At 28.6% G+C, this 20,220-nt stretch overlaps 1 protein-coding gene across 6 annotated transcripts in view; it reads right to left on the minus strand.

Annotated features, from left to right (window-relative positions):
* The window catches only part of LOC145181770 (uncharacterized), a 32,081-nt gene extending 11,944 nt beyond the window's left edge, over window positions 1–20,137 (minus strand). For 2 of the 6 annotated variants that reach the window (XM_090065516.1, XM_090065514.1), the window contains exons 1-10: window positions 19,923–20,136; window positions 10,740–10,764; window positions 7,158–7,469; window positions 6,146–6,477; window positions 5,234–5,252; window positions 5,032–5,151; window positions 3,771–3,847; window positions 3,248–3,313; window positions 543–603; window positions 141–332 (exon numbers count right to left, since the gene is read on the minus strand). In XM_090065516.1, coding sequence (XP_089921642.1) covers window positions 141–332; window positions 543–603; window positions 3,248–3,313; window positions 3,771–3,847; window positions 5,032–5,151; window positions 5,234–5,252; window positions 6,146–6,477; window positions 7,158–7,469; window positions 10,740–10,764; window positions 19,923–19,994 — 1,276 coding nt within the window. In that variant the 5' untranslated portion in view covers window positions 19,995–20,136. Of the gene's footprint in view, window positions 1–140; window positions 333–542; window positions 604–3,247; window positions 3,314–3,770; window positions 3,848–5,031; window positions 5,152–5,233; window positions 5,253–5,614; window positions 5,655–6,145; window positions 6,478–7,157; window positions 7,470–8,629; window positions 8,777–10,739; window positions 10,765–19,922 lie in introns of those variants that run through there. The other 4 variants (XM_090065515.1, XM_090065517.1, XM_090065518.1 and 1 more) reach the window with 4 other exon arrangements.
* Window positions 20,138–20,220: the final 83 nt, after the last annotated feature.

The raw sequence follows: 20,220 nt of genomic DNA on the forward strand, positions 1-20,220 counted from the left end.
GATGAGTAGCGAAATAACCAAAAAACAACAACTTTATAATACCATAATACTTAAAACTTTAGAAAACTTTTTACATATCATGCCAATGATATGTAATTAGTATAACACAAATGTAGCTGTAAAAAAAACATAAAACCTACTATAATTTTGAATTTTTAACATTTTCCCATAAATACCATTACGTCTGACTCTTAAAACAATCCACATTAAGCTAACAATTATTAATAGACTCAAAACAACAGCAAATACGATGTATACTATTCGATAACTTTGATATACTTCAGGCAACATTGTTATGGGTCCAGGAGCACCACTACAGGTGTCTACATGTTCTAAAACAATTTGCAATAACATTTGCAGTACAAACTAACAAGAAATTCAGTTTTACATCTTTAGTTACTTTTCTATAAAAATATCAATAACTGTTAATGATTTTCGTAAAACTACTTAATGTTTATATTTTACCATTTATCAAATATAAATTTTTTAACCAAATATTGCTAGTACATACTTCTCATCCAATTTTAAGCAGTAATATTTACCTGGTTTAAAACATTGATGTAACTTGATTGAGAAACTAGTAGATGCTCTTGGAATTTTTATCTAAAATTGTTGAAAGCATAAACAATATTTTATTTTAAAAATGTTGAAAGCAAAAGTAATATTGCTGATTAGCCATTTATGAATGTTATTGAAACAGGAATATAAAGACTAAAGATAACTTACAGATATTTTGAAACAACTTAGATTTAAACTTTAGAGTAGGGAAATATTATCTACTTTACTTACTTAGAATAATAATAATAATAGTAATATATATATACAGTGGCTTTAAAAAATATAAAATCACCAAGCTTTATTAGCAATTATGATTTTTAAAAAAATTAAAAATAAAGAAGTGAGATTTTTTGATTTTTTATGTGGAATACATTGTATATTCAAAATAAAAAAAATTTAAAAAAAAACTTTTTCATCACTTTTCATATCAAAAATCAATCAAAAAAGAGAATCATGTCAAAAAACTAAAATAAAAAAAATCTGTCAAAAATATAAGGTTATGCTTTAATTTAGCATTTTGGATGGCCAACAAGTGCTTTTACACAGACTCGAATAAATTTTTGCATAGATTCAATCAGATGCATTCATAATTTGTTTGGAATTTCATTCCAAACGAATTATTTTTTCCAGTGCAAGTTTCAATTGCACAAAGCTTTCTACATTCTCTCTTGATAATTTCTTGTCCATCCATTACCAATCATTTTAGATGGGGTTTAACTCTGGTGATCGTGCTAGTCAGCGTAGAAGAGCAATATGCCACATTTAAACCACTCTTTTATTGAGTTGTTAGAATGTATTGTTTCACCATCCTGTTGGAGAATCTCATTTTTACACCTTCCAAAAAATCACCCAGTGGTAGGTTAAAGCTTATTTTCCAAAGTCTTTTTGTAAGTATACTGGTTAATTCTTCCTGTATAAAAATTTTGAAATCCTATTCCTTTATGAGAAATGCATCCCTATATACCCATCAAGTCGCCACCACCTTTTATTGTTGGTACACAAAATTCTTTCCTTATATTTCTCTGAAGCTATATTTTTTAACGATAATTCTTAATTACACTTAATCACCTCAAAATTTGATTCATCAAAAATAAACTTAGACTAATCTGAACCAGTGAAGTTTTTCCTTACACCAATTATATCTTTTAATCCTATTTGTCACTCTTAAGAATGCAATTCAGGCAGCAACATAACAGCCTAAAAATCTTTTGATGGTCAGCCAGGCCTTTTTGTAATACAGCTAGGTAGAAATATGGTGGCATTGAGCCATAGTTCATATTTCTTCAAAAATAGTCCTATGTTGTTAGCTATTCATTTTTGTTTAAAGTGAAGCTTGATAGTCTTTAAGGGATTTTTTAGTGAACTTTGTTCATTTTCAGTATATTTTGTAATAATTTTGAGGAGATCTTCTAAAAACACAAATTTGTCATCAATTTTTTTCTTTGGACATTGTTTCAAGACATCCTAGAATCCTTTTCTAGTCATCTCTTTTATCATTGCTTGAGAATCTGAAAAAAAAAGGAAATAAGTTTTTATTCAAAAATCAATGTTTTTGTTGTATTATTCAATCAAAATTAAGTTAAAAAAAAGGGAAGGTTTATGTGGGACTTTTTTCTTCAAAAACATTAACTAGAATAACTAATATTTAAGTTATGTACAAAATCTTAACTTATCTTGGCTTATCTCATATAAGAAAACAGTTTTGAATATAATATTTACAAAAAAAATCTAACATTTTTAGTTTCATATATATATGAACAAAAATGTCACTATCAATTAAAATGAAGAAAATATACATTTATCTTGTATCTACATACCTTCTTCTTCAACATTCAACATGATTTATTAAAGATTTTACAGTATGCAAACCCAAATGACACTTTGTAAAGTTGTGTTTGACTGGAAGAGGGTGAGTGGGCAACACTAAAATTGTTGTTTAGTGATGTAGACTTTATTAAGCTTTCATGATGATTTTTTGACTTTTTTTAACTTTTTGTATTATTTTTAGATGGATGTATTTGGATAGACTATTTTTTTTGACCCAATTTTCTTTTTTGATTGATTTTGGTATTAAAACAATTTTTAAAAAAAAATTTTTTTTTTTTTTGGTTATACAATGTACTCCAAAAAAAATTTTAAATTTTTATTTTAAAATCTCCCTTTTTTTTTTTTATTTTTTTAAAAGCATTTAAATAATTTAAGTAACCGCTAAGTGATCTTATATTTTTGAAAGCGGCTGTATAACAATAACAATTGTAAAAATAAACCTCGTTTACTTATTTACTAAAACCAAAAACTGTTTTAATAAAAAATGTATTGAAAATTTAATTAAACATATTAGGCTATAAGAAACATTTTTTAAGAGCTTTAGTTAAAACATATTAAATCTAATATTTATTATATATTTACTATTCAAGTTTATAATTACGTTTGATACTATTTTTAAAGCTTAAAAAACTTTTCACTAAACAAATTGTAAAGTCTATGTAAAATTAATCTTTAATTTAGCATTATTATAAAACAGAAAAAAATTATGAACAAAAAGTGTTTATAAGCAAACCGATAATTTTGATTTGCATGTTTTGATAATAGCAGAAGATTTTTCTAACAGATGATTAGATTAATTGATAAATTTTGACTAAAATATTTAACTAGCATTCATTAAAAAAAAAAAAAATAGAAAACTTACAAAGCCATTAAGTTTATTACTGCTTTGATTAAAATTCACTTCAGGTAAGTTAATTGCCATGGTATTCTGAAAGTAAAAAAAATTCAAATTACTAAAAGACAATTTAAAAAATTACAATGTGGAGAGGGTAGTTGAAGACAAAAATTGTAACAAATATGATGGTAATTTTTACTTTAATTGCTAGTTTTTTTCATTATCAACTTTTGCTTATTATAATTAAAACTTGCAACTACTAAAAATTAAAAAATCTGCATAAAATTCTTTTTTAAAATTGAAATTCCTGTGTTTGAAGCTCCCTATGTTATTAAATTCTGAAGCAATATGTGTAAGTTAAAAAGTATTTTGATTTAAAATATGCTCTTAATTCTTTATGAAAATAAATAATTTTTTCTATTTGGTTTTATGCATATCAGTTTATCACAGTTAATCACAGATCACAGATCCTATCTTCTCTTAACGAGAACCATCCCTTTCAGTTAGAAAACTAAATTGTACAAAGTTAATTAAAATATATTTTAGTTACATTTTTTTGCAAGGAGCAATATTGTATGCCATTGAAATATAAACCAACAATCAAGTTCTTCACTGTTTCATTTTCAACTAAAAGACGAAATAAAATTACATAAAAAATAATATAATCTAATGTAACACTATTTTTGAACATAAATACAACTGCAGATATCAGGCATAAAAACCTGTTGTTAAATTTTTAAAGGAATTTAACTTCTATGTAGTTGTATTTCTTCATAACTTAGGATATTTTCAGCTTGTACTCTTTTACTTAGTTTTTTTTACTTAGTTTTTTTTACTCATTTCATTCTGTTTTTCATGTTATTTAAAAATTTTGAAAAAAGATTTTTGCTAAATTAAGTCTTCTTTGTAAAAATTGTAGGCTCACTAAAAGATTATGATGGTGTTTAGTGTTAAGCCACAGGTGAAATTTTGACAAACAAGTAAAACAAAAGTGAAATTTTGAACAAAAAAGTAATTAGCTTTAATTGAATTTTTATCAAATCAAGAAGAAAAAACTTTGCAAATTTCTCATTCATAATCCTGGTGTATCAAATTAAACACATTCTGAAGAGTCGCAGATTGCTTTAAGAACAGTGCAGAGCATTGTAAAAAGATTTAAAGACACCTATATAATCAAAACAAAATCAGAAAGTGGAAGAAAAAAAGGTTTTGTTTGACAAGATCTTCTTAAAAAAGTGACAGATGTCTTTGACAGAAATCCAGAAACTTCTGTTAAAACTTTTAGCAAATAAATTTAAGGCGAATGCTACCACTATACAAAAAGTAAAGAGAAATTGTGGCTATGAATCTTATAAAAAGAAAAAAATTCCTTGTCATGAAGAAAAGCAAGAAATTCAAAGTAGATTTCATTGAAAAACACTGCAACCACCATATTGTCCCAAATTACATTCTATGAAAAGATATTGGGCTGGTGTCAAAAGAAAACTGAGGCTCAATGTAAAAAAAACTAAAAAATATCCAAGACTTCAAAAATAAATGGATTAGAGCAAAAAACACAAAGTGTATGCATTCTCACATACACAAACTTACTTAAGTGAAATTTAAGAATATAAATATATGTACTTTCAAAATATATATAACATTCAATATCAAAATACAACAGTAGAATAAATATCCTTTAAAATATCCATGCAGACTTTTTCTGGTACATGTCATATTTTAATATTTAACTTTTATAACTGTAATAATGATAAATATCATTTAATATACATTAAATAAAATCAAAAAACTTATTAGTATTTTAGACTTACAAGAAGGATTAATCCATTGCAATCGAAAATAGAATCTTTGACTATGGTTACAACACACCCTAATATTTGTAAAAGTTGTACTGCTCTTGTGTTCATTTGAGCAGTTTTCTGAAAACCATTCTAAAAAAAAAGATATTTAGTGAAGAAACAAATTTAAAAGAAAAATTCACTAAAACAAGGATACACCAGTTAAAACACATACCATCATCTAAGCTTGTTTCCTAAATTATAATTATATTGCAATTAGCATTATCAAAGAACATGCATTATTAAAGATAATTTAAGAAAACAAAAACTTTAAATCAATCAATCTGGATTGGTCTATATAATAAAGGCCATACAAATAAAAAAAACCAATTGATGTTTTTTGGACTTCTAACAAAAAAAGTCTATTTTTAAGCAAACCATAAAGACTCAATTTAATGATTAGGGTTAAATGCTCATAAATTTTCAAAAATTGCATTTTATAATTCTACTTACTACTTTAACATAAATTATTTCTCTTTAAAATGAAGACCAATATTTTCTTATTGAATTCATGAAAAAAAAAAGTTTGTGAACTATTTAAACTGATATAAATTACCAGAAAGCTGTTCATCAATTTCACTTCAGAGAGGTAGTTGCTTAAAGGAAAATCATTAAAACAAAGATATATACCTTCCAAATCAGATTAAAATTAAGGATTTTTTATATTTGTTTAAATATTTGAAATTTGTTTGAGTAAAATGCCTTAAGAACTGAGCATAAAAACTTAGAAATTTTGCAATTACTTGCAAAACTTCTTGTACTTAAACCATTTAAATCTTTAAGGTCTAAAGATGTTTTTAAAATTTGATTTCTGTTACAAGATGCTAAATAATTATGACAAAAAAAAAAAAGCAAATAATGTTTAAAATCTATTTCTTAAATAAAAGAAAAGGTAAATGAGTTTAAGTTAAATTTTAAAATAAAAGTGAATATTAACCAAGCAATATATATAATCATTACCTTATCAAGATAATAATGATACATAGCACTAGTATTATGTATTAAATAAAATAATAATATTATGAATGCACTAGTATTATACAAGTAGATTTTTGAACTTTATTAAAAATTTTTTATGCTGACTTACTCTGCGGAATCTTTTAGGAGCCACAGAAAACATGGCTTGATGTGATGCATCTTGGCCATATTCATTAAAAGCAACACATTGGTAAAAACCAGTATGAAAGTTGGAAACATTTCGGAGGCTCAAATTTGATATAAATAAATCGCTGCTTTCTAGCGATTTGTATGTATGAACATAATAATTATTGGTGCTAGTGATGGGGACTCTGTTGTGGAACCAAATCACTTGCAAAGGTTTTTTGCCAGAAACCACACAGTTAAAATCAATGATTTTTCTTTCAGGTTGACGTATATTAACAGGATGAGTTTTTATTTGTGGAAAACCATTTGGTAGCTCTGAGAAGAATTAAAACTCTTTTAATGAATTTCAACAACATAACAATCACTAAATAAGTTGTTTTACATTGAACTAAAAAAATCTATGTATATGTAGTGATATGATACCCTAATAATGAATTAAGCAAATAGAATAACAAAATACTTATCCTAGATTCAGTGGTAAAAAACATTTGTTTGTCAAATGTAGCATGCTTAACTCTGAGATCTTATTATCTTCCCAAAACAAACTTATGGTTTAAAGAAAAAAAACACCTAAGATGTTGATCTTTTCAGAGCTAGGAAAATACCAAAAATGCGGAACTCTGTAGAACTAATTTTTTATTAAAAGAAAAAAGGGCACTTTTAAGTACTAATAAATGCTGTGAAAGGACTAATATTCAAACTTTGTAAAACATTTCTCTATCTTGAAAAATGCTACCCAACTCTAACAAATGTAATTTTGGTTTACAAAGCCAATTTTACTTTACAAAACTCAATACTAGGTTATAAAGCCAACTTTAGTTAGAAAGCAAGAGTAGGATTAAAAAAAAATTCCACCATTGTTTGGCAAAATTATTTTAAGGCGCATATTATTTTGTGGCAATACTCACTTTACTTAAGCTTTACTTGAAACAGTATCCTACAAAATGTATGATATGCTTAAAAAAGTACTATCAAAATTTTCTCATAAAATTTACCATCTTTTACAGTAACTTTGACACTTTTTTGTAGTTCAACACTTCCTAAGTTTGCAACACATTCATAATATCCATCAGTAATGCCAACTATCACTGGCCGAATCATTAACAGCTTTCCTCTTTCCCATGCAATTGAGTAAGGTGGACTCAAAGTGATTTCCTGATTGTTTCTTCTCCATCTAATTTGTGAGTTTTTGATTAAGTTACCATCCACTGAGCAGGAAAGAAAAATTTGCTGTCGCTTACTAGCAAATATTTCAGTGCTTTTTTCATGACAATCTTTCCCTGATGCCATCAGGCAAAGATGGGAATCTATAGAGAGAAATAATTCATTATTCTAAAACTGTTGTAAATGCTAGTTATGGATTATTCTATGCAAATTTTGTAGTTGGTCACAAGATCCTTTGAGGAAACAAAATTATCCTGAAAGTTTCAGCTTTATTGGTCAAACAGCTCAAAAGTTATTCAAGTTTCAATTTTGCTACAAATATTAATATAACTTCTTGGGAAATTTAACTTCTTGGGAAATTCTGGACTGGGTGAGAATTTTAGCATTAAAAAATCTTCTGAATCCTTTTTATCTGATATCATTGCGTAAGTGTTAAACATAGCGTTATAGGATTTTTATAGTGACTACTGTAGCTAGTTTTCATTAAAAAGATATTTTCAAAAACTGTAAATGTTTCCTTATGTTTTGAAAGGTTAGAAAATAGAGAAAGAAGTTTGGTGAAAGTGGTAAACATAACTAAATCAAAGTTTAAACTTTAATTACTAAAAACTTTAATGTAGTAAAATCGACCTACAATGATGTTTTCAATCTGCTTCATGCAATTTTGGTTTAGACTTAGTCTATCAACTTTATATTTTAACTGACAACTTTGCACCTCTGAATCAAACAATTAATAAGGAATTATTTTGCTGGTTAAAAATAGAGTAGATCCAAAAAAAAAGCTACACAATTCATTTAATTGTGATTAGTGTAGATCTAAATTTAATATAGAAAAGTTGTTTGTTAAAACTTAAACTGTGTAATTTCTATGATTATAGAAATTAAAAAAGTAGGTCTTAACAATGGTGACCAGCATAAGACAACTTTTTATTTTGTAGGGTTTTGAGTTTATGGATGGCCAAATGCTCTCAGTCAGAGGTTGTCTAAATATACACTGATCTAAATTTCTTTTTTTCTATATAGTTTTACAATAATTGCTTTATTACTTTTGTCACATAATTACAGACAATTATCGCAGAAGCTTCCTAATTAGTTTTTATTTTGTATTTGATCAGTTTTCTTGGTTTACTAATACATTTTTCAGTGCTGCAGATTTTCTTAGAGTTAAATTTATTACTGTTAAATTGGGAAAAGATTTGTTGCATTAGAGAATGTTTGGAAGAAATTTGCTTCCCTATTGTGGTTCAAGGTTGTTCAAATAATAGCATAGGGTGCTGAAAAAATCAAAACAAGCTTTTTTTACATTTTGTGTCGGACTTCCGGAAATCATAGCTTCTGATTAGTTTATTTATATCTATAGAAATATTTCTTTATTCAGATTAGATCTTTACAGCCTTGCATCAAGACATTTGCATAAAAACAACAAAAATTTCGGGCAGTGATTTAGTTCCGATGACATGTTTACTCAAGCCTAAAATTAGATTTTTAAGAGACAATGTTAACAGAATGCGTCCTGGAAATTATTAATCAAGATTTTTTATTTTTTTGAATTTTGAATTTTGAATTTTGTAAATTTTACCAGATTACGGCACACGTCATTTACCTTTGAACAATATTTTTTAAATTTATTTAATTATATTACTTTCATCGATGACATAAACAGATTATTCCACAATTTCTCTAATAATTTTTATTACCTAAATATTAACAATCCTTATTACTATTTATTAATATTTATTACCTAAATATTAACAATCCTTATAAAATGAGTCACACGTTTGTTTTTTTAAAAAGAAACCAAGCAAATGGGCTGGCACTAGAAAGTTTCTTATTTTAGTAATAGAAAGTTTTTTAAGTTTCAGATTATAGGAAGAGAGAAAAAGTAAGCAACATATGTTGCTTACTTTTTCAAATTGTATATACAATTGCATATACAAATTGTAATTTCAAAATGTATATACAATTTGATAACATGTTTACAAGTAAGATAAAATGTTTTACAGTCAACTAAAATAGTTTCAATTTCATCAATATCATTCAATTGAATGTTAATCATCAGGTTTGTCCCTGACCAGAACACAAATTAGGAAATATTCCTCGAACCCTTTGTAAAATAAGTTTTTTATCAAAAGGTAACTTAGTTATAAAAGTTTCTTAAGATTTTGGGGCTTCTAGTACTAGTTTCATATAAACACATTTCTTAATTTAAAAAAATGTATTTTTTTTATGAATTTTTCAACGGCTCTGAGTAAAAAAAGTTAATTGCAATTGATGCATTCAAGCAATCTAAGGAATGTTCTGTAAAGTACTCATTTTGACTGAGCAGTATCAGTTAAAGTGGGACTAATTTTTGGTAGCCGTTTTTCTGATTCTTGTTTTGTCAAAACTAACTTTTCTTGTTTTTAAAGAACTACTTCACTAGTTTTGGCTGTCCTCCATAATGGTCAATACAACTTTTAATTTTTTTTTGATGTCATGGCCGGAAAGCTTAATTTTAGACTGACTGGGCTCCTGGTGTTACGTATTGGGACTATTATAAAAATCCTATATTTATTGCATAAAATATGATATCATTAATTGAAGAAACAAGACTGAAGTAGTAGTTAATATTATAAAAGAAATCATTAAATCTCAACTTTTTAAATATTTAACTAAGGAAATTCTTTTTGCCCACTTATAATTAAAGGACACAATAAGTTCTTTCAAAAACAAATATGTTAAGGCATAATGCTTTCACCTAAATACACATTTGTTGGTGTCGAAAGCAAATTAATTTTCTAAACATAAGGGGGGGGGGAAAGGGGGCTTAAAGATATTTTTACAGATACAACGAAATTGAGAAGCTTTCCCTTCCTAAAATAAAAAATTTCATTAATCCGTTTTTCAAAATTAGTTCAAACTTCTTTCTCTACTTTTTTTACGCACGATAAAGTTGAGCTCACAATTATTCACAATTTTCCAAAGAGCAACCTCCTACTCCCCCCATCCCCCTCTCCTTTAAAAAGCCTCTTTCAAAAAGGTTTTTCTTCATACTTGACGAGTCTTAACTTAAAAATTAAAGACCCTTACAGAAAACTGACAAGAAAAAATATATATTTTGTTTGGCTAAGCGAGTTACCAAGTTTTAGCTTGATTTCACCTTTTCTTGTTTCTGAAACTTTCAGGGATGTGCTTTGTTCTTAAAGTTATATTCGGGTTTAAACTGCAAAATAGTAACTGAGAAATCACCAATAGAAGTTTTTAAAATTTTCATTGATTTGGTTTCGAATTTTCTATTCTGTTAGAAAAAAGTCTCAAAAATTTTGGTGAAATGTGGACACTTTGTTTCCGTTTTCAATATCAAGATACAACTTTTACATTTAAATGTATTCCAATGTTTGAATGGTAACTAATAGGGAACTTATCAAAATTACCTTGTGCAACATTCTTTTGAAGCAGCTAAGAAGAAAAAATGTAAAACATCTAAAAAAACCCTATATATATATATATATATATATATATATATATATATATATATATATATATATATATATATATATATATATATATATATATATATAATTATAAGAAAAACCAATATATATATATATATATATATATATATAATTTTTAAAAAAACAATATATATATATATACTCTGCCCGGTAAAAATTTCAGGTCACTTAAAGTTTTAATAGTTTTTAACCTGTAATGATTGATATTAAATTTTAAAAGTCTTTATAATTCATAAATTAATTCGATTAAGATGTGCTAATGTTTTAAATAACCTTGTAATTGATATCAAATTTTAAAATTGTATATAAGCCATAAAATAATTCAATTAAGATGTGCTAATGTGTTTTTAATATTGAAATGCCAAATCTTTGTTTTCTTCGTTTTTGGATTATAAATATGCTTGAACAAACTTAGTAAAAAGTTTGTAAATAAAGATCAACTGTTCTATATCAAAATATGTTCTATGTCAAAATGTTCTTTTGTCATCAAAGCATAATTTCTTTGAAGTTAATATAAAATATTGGACTAATAATTTAATTTAGTAAATATTTTGTATAGCTGAATAAAGTTTGATACTATTTTTTAATTTCTTGTTTATAAAAGTGCGTTTTGATTATATTTAGACTAAAATTTTAAAAAATAATATAAAATGTCAAAGAAACGTAATTTATCACTAGAAACGCGTTCTTCAATTGTTGCTCTGGCAAAAGATAGTCGTTCTACTAGATATATTCAGAAATTGTTGAAAATACCGCAATCTACTGTGAGTGATACTATTCATCGGTTTAAATGTACTGGTACAAATAAAGATAGGAAAAGAACTAGACGTCCCTGCAAAACATCAAATGCTGAAGACAAGTCGATTGGACTCTCATGTAAACGAAATAGACGATTAACAGCCCAAGAAATAACATCTAACTTTAATGCTGCTTATAATAAAACTATTTCAGAAAGAACTGTAAGACGCCGCTTGAAAACTATTGGCTTAAATGAGAGAGTGGCTGTTCGAAAATCTCTTCTAAAACAAATAAATCGGAAAAAGAGGCTTCAATGGGCTCTAGCACATTCAAATTGGACAGATATAGACTGGCGAAATGCATTGTGGACGGACGAATCCAAATTTCTTGTTCTTGAAGCGACGGACCTATGTGAGACGAACAGCTACTGAAAAACTTCATCCGCAGTGTATACAGCCTACTGTCAAACATGGTAGAGGTTCAGCAATGGTATGGGGCTGTTTTGCTTTTAATCAGGTTGGTAATCTCGTGAAAATAAATGGAGTTCTTGATAAGAACGGATATTATAAGATATTATTTAGACATGCCGTGCCTTGTGGAAAGCGTCTAATTGGCCACGGGTTCACCATGCAACAGGATAATGACCCAAGACACACAGCTAAATACTGTACAAACTATTTGCAAAAAAAAGAAGCTCGCGGAGAACTCAAAATTATGACATGGCACCCACAATCCCCTGATCTTAACCCAACGGAGTTACTATGGGAGCAACTGGATCGTGAGGTAAGAAAAGAGTGTCCTACATCAACAACTCTTTTGTGGTCAGTTTTTCAACGAGTGTGGAAAAATATTCCTCCAATTTCTTTGGATAATTTAATTAAACGTATGCCAAAACTTGTTTGTGCAGTAAGGAAAGCAAAGGGTGGATTTTTCGATAAAAAAAAAAAACAAAACTTTTCTTCGTGTTATATTGCAAAAACTTGTTTATTTATATCATTTGTATCATAGCTTTAAACACGTTGATTAGTTTGAAATTATTTGTAATTATGTTTGGTAAAATTGTAATTAGTTAACTTGTTTTTTATACCTTTTTTTACAAAAAACAGAATGACCGGAAACTTTTGCCGGGCAGTGTATATGATTTAAAACTACTGCAATAATGTTTGTCTCATAGTTATGTGCTGATGTAACAGATTCATGCTTCTAATTTTTATTTAATTACATGAGTTGAATCAAAACTGAGTAAAACTTCCTGTTTTTTCTCTTCAAGTTGATTGAAGTAATGAGGTAAATTTCTATGTTCGAAATTGCCGTATACTTTGAATATAAATCACAAGTTGTTGTTTTATGTTGTTTTTTTTACCTCTGATGACGTTATGAACGTCATCAGAGTTAAAAAAAAAAAAATAATTATGAATGTGTTGAGGCACGCTAAAGTAAATCCCATAGTTTGTTCGGAAAAAAAAAGGAATGAATATAAAGTAGAGTTGAATGTCTGCCCGATTGTAATTTGTTATATTTTTCTAGAAAAAATTTTTTTGGCGTAGAAAGTAATTAAACTATTAGCTCTCAAATTGGGGAGTAAAGCCTTTAAAGTATTTACGTTTTAACTCCTGCGAATCGAAACTATAATGGTACGAAAATATTTCGATACGATGTTGATTATCGAAATGTTATCGTTATAGTTACGATCATTTATTGTAACAAGTAAAATGTTATCGTCATTCTATTGATAAGTTATCATAAAGTTACGATAATATCTTTAATATAATTACGATAGCTTATATATAGTTATGATAATATCTTATATATAGTTACTTTTCGTAACTATAACGATAACATTTACGATAATCAATATCGTATAATATTATCGTATCGCCATAATTTCGATACGCCGGAGCTTACATACGTTACAACTTTTACATGCAATAAGTAGGTACCAATATTAAAAAAATGTAAAAATCTAAAAAGTAATGCATCAATATTTAAAAAAATGTAAATGTTTAAAAAATTCATAGACATTTTAGTGTTGCTTTTTAAAATCAGATTGAGAGTTCAAGATTTTGAATTTGTACTGATTTTGCTGATATTTTTTACACTAATTTTAAAAACACTTTTTTTAAAATTCTAATTTTGTAACACCTGTTTGAAAGCTGTATGAAATGCAATGATGCGTTTGCTGTCTTCTTTTGCTTGTAAAAGTTTAATAGATAAAAAAATCTATGGATTGTAGGATTCTTTATATAAAATAGCAATTTAAAGATAAATAACTTTACGTGTTAATTGTTTACAAGAAGAAATTGAATCTAAATATAAAATAGAACAGGGTATCTTTATTAGAGATGATGATGCTGAAATGAGAAATATAATGCTAATGCAAGATTCTTCTAAATTTATTTAAAGTGTAAAAGAGAAATAGCTTTGGGCTCCCTCCACACTTATATGCTCCTTTTGATGCTATGCTCTCTCTTGATGAATCTCAGTGAGTTTCCGAAAAATTGTAAACATTTTTTCATTATTTGATACAATTAGTCCGTTCTTTTTAGAGAAAAACGATGGACCAGTTTCTATCAAATAATGAATGTAATGTAATTGAAAAGAGTTAAATAGGTTTGGGGTCAAAGAGTTAAATAGGTTTGGGGTCTAGCATTTATCAGAATCAAAAAATTGATTCTTGCATAAGAACCTCTCCCTCGTAGTACATAAGCTCCCTTGAAAGTGGGAAAGTGAGAAATTTTTAATCGGTAGTTTTTATTTTATGAAATCATAAAAAATTAAATAACGCAAAATTTAAAATGTAATCTAAAAGGAAAATAAATTGTGAAACGAAATTTTTTTGTATAGTTCACATATTGTTATCTTCATGAAGTAAACATTTGGAATTGATATAACATTGGATTCGCTATTATTGTTTCCAGGATTTTCGGTGAAAGCAAAAGCAACTTTGCAACTGTACAGGGTGCGGCGCCGAAATCGGACAAAATTCAATTTAAAACTTCTCCTGCTCTATAACACATGTCGAGGCCGTGACTGGCGTTCAAATAGCTTCTACGCATGTATTAAAAAGTCATAACATCGAAACACTCGTAATGTTGAAACCAAGTGTTTGCGCTGTTTGCTTGATGATAGAAATTATGTGGCTCTTCAAGTAACCGAGATAAACTGTGTATGTCATGATCATGAAGTACAATAAGCCATAGGAGTCCAAAGAGGGTTCTGCAACATCAGCGAGGAAATATCACTTGAAAAAGTTTATTTGGGCGTTCTGATAAATGTAATAACGTCGTGGATGGAAACTGCATCATTTAGAAGACCGTAAATTTTCCAGCAGGGCGGTGTGCCTATCCACATGAGTCATTTGGTTCAAAATTGGTTGTCGGACAACGTCGACATGATTTGATCATTCAATTTTGATTCCACCTCACACCATCAGCGTGGATGCTTGCTTTCTTAATGTTATTGGGGAAGTCAAAACTAGCCTTTAGGAATGAAATGTTCTGTTAGCTTATGACCAGATTAACCAAACCTCTGTTGGAAGTTTGCTCTACCAAAGCGGATGGGACTGATTTGATTGAATGTTACCTTTTTGTGAGGCATCCTTAAAGACAATTACTTCAAAGTTAACTTTTCTGCTCCTTATGGGTTTGCCTCAGCCATCCTTAGATTTTCACGACGTGTACCATCCTCAGGGGGTACAAATATTTAAAACACTTCGACCAATAAAAGTTCATGTATCGGGTATTCTACGGGTATTTTCTACGGATAATTTACGGGTATCAAGTATCGGATATTAAAAACAATCGGGTATTACCCGAAACGGGTGCTTTATAACTTTCGGGTAACTACCCGTATATTTAAATTCGGGTAATATCCGAAACAACTACCCGGATCCGAGTTCGGGTCTCGGGTCCCTACTTGGGAGCATTGTTGTGTTTCTAAGAATATTCTTAAAAAATAGAATTTAAAGTGGCATATTGTTGCATGTGTGGTTTATGTAGAACAACTTCAAGAAATCGATTGCACAATACTATGTTAAAGAATTCTTTAAAAAGTCCTCCCCATTACAGACAACATCGACAGTTTTTATAAACTTAAGATATTAACAACTGCTTCTTTTAGAGTAGCAGAAATATTTTTAGGGGTGATTTAAATACATAAGTGTTTGGGTTTTTCTTAACTCATAACTCACAGTCATTAGTGGAACATAAATTTTGAATACTAAAATACTTAATACAAAAAAGCCTCAAAAAAGCCACCGCTGCCACATGGCGGAGACCGGGGCTAGTTGGCTACAATTTTAGTTTTTGAGCTCTGTGCATTTCTGGGTGAACTTTCTTGAGGATATCACATTGTACTTCAAAAGAATATGAATTTGGCAAGAACATTCAAGTGTCAAACATTAAAAAAATAAATGGTGGCCAAAAAAGGACCTCCAAAAAAGAAAAAAAATATGTGCTATCTTACCCCGGCGCGGGGTAAGTTGCCTATACTATTAAGGTAAGTTGGCACACCATGTAAAAAGAGACAAGTTTAGCAACATTAAGCATCTATTTCAAGCGCAACTTTTTTGTAAAAACTCTTGAGAATTTGAATCCAACAATATTTTTTGACATTAACTTTATTTCCCCTTAAGTTGATTGAATAGACTTTTCATCTGTTAAAAGTCTCAATAGCATTTTTTGTAACATTTATAGAATTTACAGGCATGTGTACTTTTCTTTTACAATTTCTCATGTCTGTAGATAAATAGTGTTATATTACTTAAGTGAATTTACAGCTAATGCGAAAACTTGTAAGTTAGCACATGTTGCCAACTAGCCTCGCGATTGTCGTGTCAACTAACCTCAAAAGCTTTTAGTTCAGAAAATGGCTTTTAAATCCCCAAAAATGCGAAATATTGAGAAACAAAAAATGTGACTTGTTAGAGTGAACCATACAACACTTACATCTATTTGAGTTTACTTGTAGCGAATGCTATTCCTTTTTAAAACTGAAAAAGTAATTTAATTACAAAAATTAAAAAGTTAGTAAAAAAACACAAAAATCGCTATAACTTCTATGCGCATGCGCTTATAGACCCGATACAACATTGAAAGATGAATTAGTTAAATGGGAGGGTTCCATTTGAATTTTGGAAATTTTTGGTGGAAAATTCCAAAGTTAAACGCAGTGTGTCGACTTACCCCTGTAGCCAACTAGCCCCGGTGTCCCCTACTTTTTATATTTTTTATTCAACTTAAATTCACTTTTTGTTTTCGAAATATTTTAAATTACCAACTTCATCGAATCTGATAATTCCCGTTAAGAGGGAAACATAAATGATCGCATCGAAATGAGGAAATGGCTAAGTAGCAATTAAAAGTGATAGAACGGACTTGTTTCTATGGAACGTTTTTAAGCTGATTTGTTTTGCATGTGAATTCAAAGCGCATTCAAATCAGGTACACCTCAAAAACTATTAATGAAAAAAAAATTAATTAAAATAGAAAATTTTCCAACCAAGAGCTCTATCATCAAAAGTTGCACAATCATCTATGTATACTACTTCACAATCATCTATGTATACTACTCAAGTCTCGCGAAAACTTTTGTGTTCAAATTTAGTTGTTAAGTTAAATTGCGAAAATAGTCTCTTAAGTAGCAGATAGATTTATGTAATATAAGAGCCAGAGTTGGCGTTAGAGGGAAGGCGGAGGTTAATAAAAATCATTTTTTTGAGTATCTTTTTTTGATAACCAAACTATATAGTTTTCGATGTGCGTACAAAATTTCTCTTTTATATAGCAAACAAGTTTCACTGATCGTTTTGAAGTGCGTCGTTGAGAGCATTTGAGCGCATTCTACATTTAAAGATTTATGCAGAAATACAGATATTCTAACTTATTTAAGTACTCTATGCATATAGGGGAGAACCTTAATGAATGGGACGATTATTGAATGGGACAAACTCAGATTCTTATAGAAGCAACAATGTAAGGATATTCAAATTCCTGTAGCAAAGAGTGATAGAAACAAGAATTCAACTGACCGACTCATCCATCCTATTGCGCTATGACCGTAATGGTATTGGATGTTTTTGTGTTTTTGAATATAAAAAGTAATTTTTAAAAATATTTTTGTTTTTCTGATTTTGCAACAACTTTTGAAGTTATGGAAAATAAAATTCCATCCTTAAATAGAGTCTCTAGTGCTAGAGTGTATAAAGCATTCAAGCTTAAAAAATGGTGTTTTTGGTGTGACTAATCATATTTGGATAAAGTGATGCGCATATTGAATGGGACAAAATACTACTAATTGAATGAATTTAATAAGGTATTATTTACAGCTCAGCAGAGGGATGCTGCAGTCCCTTACTTTTACCCCCATGGGTAATGGGTATTATTTACACACTTTATACTGTAATACTTTACTTAAATAAAAATAACTAAATATAATAATCTAAAATGAGAAAGTTCTACTTTGATTGAAATTAAATTAGAGTTAAAAAGTTTAAAGTTAAAAATATTTTTTGTGCGGTCTTTATATATGTATCTACATATTTAACTACATTTACAATTAATAAACTAATTTGAAAAATGATTGAATTAAACGTTCATTTTTAGTTCTTTAATGTTTTTCCCATTCAATGAGTCATACTTAATGAATGGGACAAATGTCATGCTCCAATAAAACTCTCTTTTTACCAATAGCCAAATGCAAATCCATTTTTTTTGTTTTACTATATCATTGAGCAAGAGTCGGTGGTTGTCAAACATATTTAAATTATTATTAAACAATTTATCTACGTTTAAAAAGCATTTTTGCTAAAACTGTCCCATTCATTGAGGTTTTCCCCTACTCTAATTCCAAGGGTGCCAAAATAACAGTTTAAGAAACACACTTAACTGCAAAATTAACGCACCATTTATAAATTCCGACTTATTTTGTATTTCCAGGATTTATAAATTCCAACTTATTATGTATTTCCAGGATTTATCAACTACAATGATGGTAATAATGTTTATTGTTATGACTTTTGTAGGTTTTATTCCGTTTCCCTTATTTAACTTAAAAATTATAGCAGCTTTTCATAAATAGCATGTTTTGCTGTAATTAAACCTCACTTTTAAAAGAAAAGGATGTATTGCTTTTAAATTGTTTTAACCGTAGAAAAGATAACTGTTATTTGAGCAACACATCTGTTCGCTATGCAGCGTTCTAGACGAAATTTAAGTCGTGATGTATGTGTTGCAATTGTTACTTTGTAATTTGCAGAGACTAATGATCACGTTAGACAACTTGGCCAAGGCAGACCACGAGCTGCCAATGCCGTCGAGACCAATTTTTAATGTTTAGAACATTGAGAGAAAGATTCACTACTCCACAAAGTCTCCAAATACAACTTTCTGAGGTTCATGGAACTGCTGTTAGTTAAGATACCATAAGAAGAAGACTTCGTGCTTTAAATTTACGACCTCGGGCAGCAGCTAATGGTCCCAGATTGTCTGTACACCACCGAAGAAACAGACTGGTTTTTGCAAACAGGCATATGAAATGGGAAATGCTGAGTAGAATAGATTGAAAAATTGATAAGTTTCCTCGCCACTTTTAAAAGTAAAGAAATAAATCAATGCTCCTTCATTCATCAAATCATAAACGGGAGTAAGCTACTGCATAATTGTAAGCGCAGGTAGATAAAGCATAATCTCAAAAACAAGTAGATAACAACATATTTTGTTGAATGGAAATAGAAATTATCATTTAAGATGATAAATTTAACACTTTTCCAACACATACTGAAAGTCCTCCCTTTTTCTTCAGTCTCCCCCCCCCCCCCCCCTCTCCAAATTATTTGATGACCATATGGCATCGTCAAAGAAGAAAGAAATGTTGCAGAAATTCTCTAATGCTTTTTGTTTGAATCTCGGTAAGTTTTCGTCAGTATTGCTGATTTTGCAACTTCCAAAAAATAACTCATCGAAAATGCTCAAGAGTTGATTTAAGTATCAAATTAATATAGACCTAAACGTTTACTGACCAAAAGCAATATATTTTAAAATGTAACCAAAAATTTAACTGTTTTCTCGATTTCTTTTTGTACAAACAATTAAAAAAAACAAAAAAAAACTGCAAACTTATTTTCACCCTCCAACAATCCCAACTTCCTACGTTTTACTATGAAAAAAATGCCAACTTTTTTATTATGAAGAAATGCTGACATTTCTGTTGCTTTCAAATGAATAAAAAAAAAAAAAGATATATATTTTGTTGTTGTTTATACAATTATTTCATTCTTGTAAAAACCATCTTCTTATGAAACAAACGAAAAAAAGTTATGTATAATAAAAATGCTTCTTTTAAAAGATAGTTAAACGAAAGATTTACCTCGCTAACTGTCGTCAGCAAAAAACACATCAACAGCAATGAAATTATTTTATGGAGTGCAATTAAAATCATAGTAAAATTTGAAATGCTTTTTTTCAATCAAAAAATCTTTACCATCAACGATTTGTGTTTGTTAAATTTGTAGATGCTTTGAAATTCTCATCTTTTTGTTTGTTTTAACAAGAGGCTTTTTTTACACGGATAGGAAATTTAGATTACGTAACAAAAATGTAAAATTATTTCTTAAGCAAACAAACTCAAAAATCGTTAAAATTTTCACGCAAAGTAAACAATGTTG

Source organism: Hydra viridissima, unplaced genomic scaffold, assembly GCF_058129835.1.
Source record: "Hydra viridissima isolate aposymbiotic clone 2 unplaced genomic scaffold, HvirCarnegie_v1 scaffold_10, whole genome shotgun sequence".
Taxonomy (NCBI): Eukaryota; Metazoa; Cnidaria; class Hydrozoa; order Anthoathecata; family Hydridae; genus Hydra; species Hydra viridissima.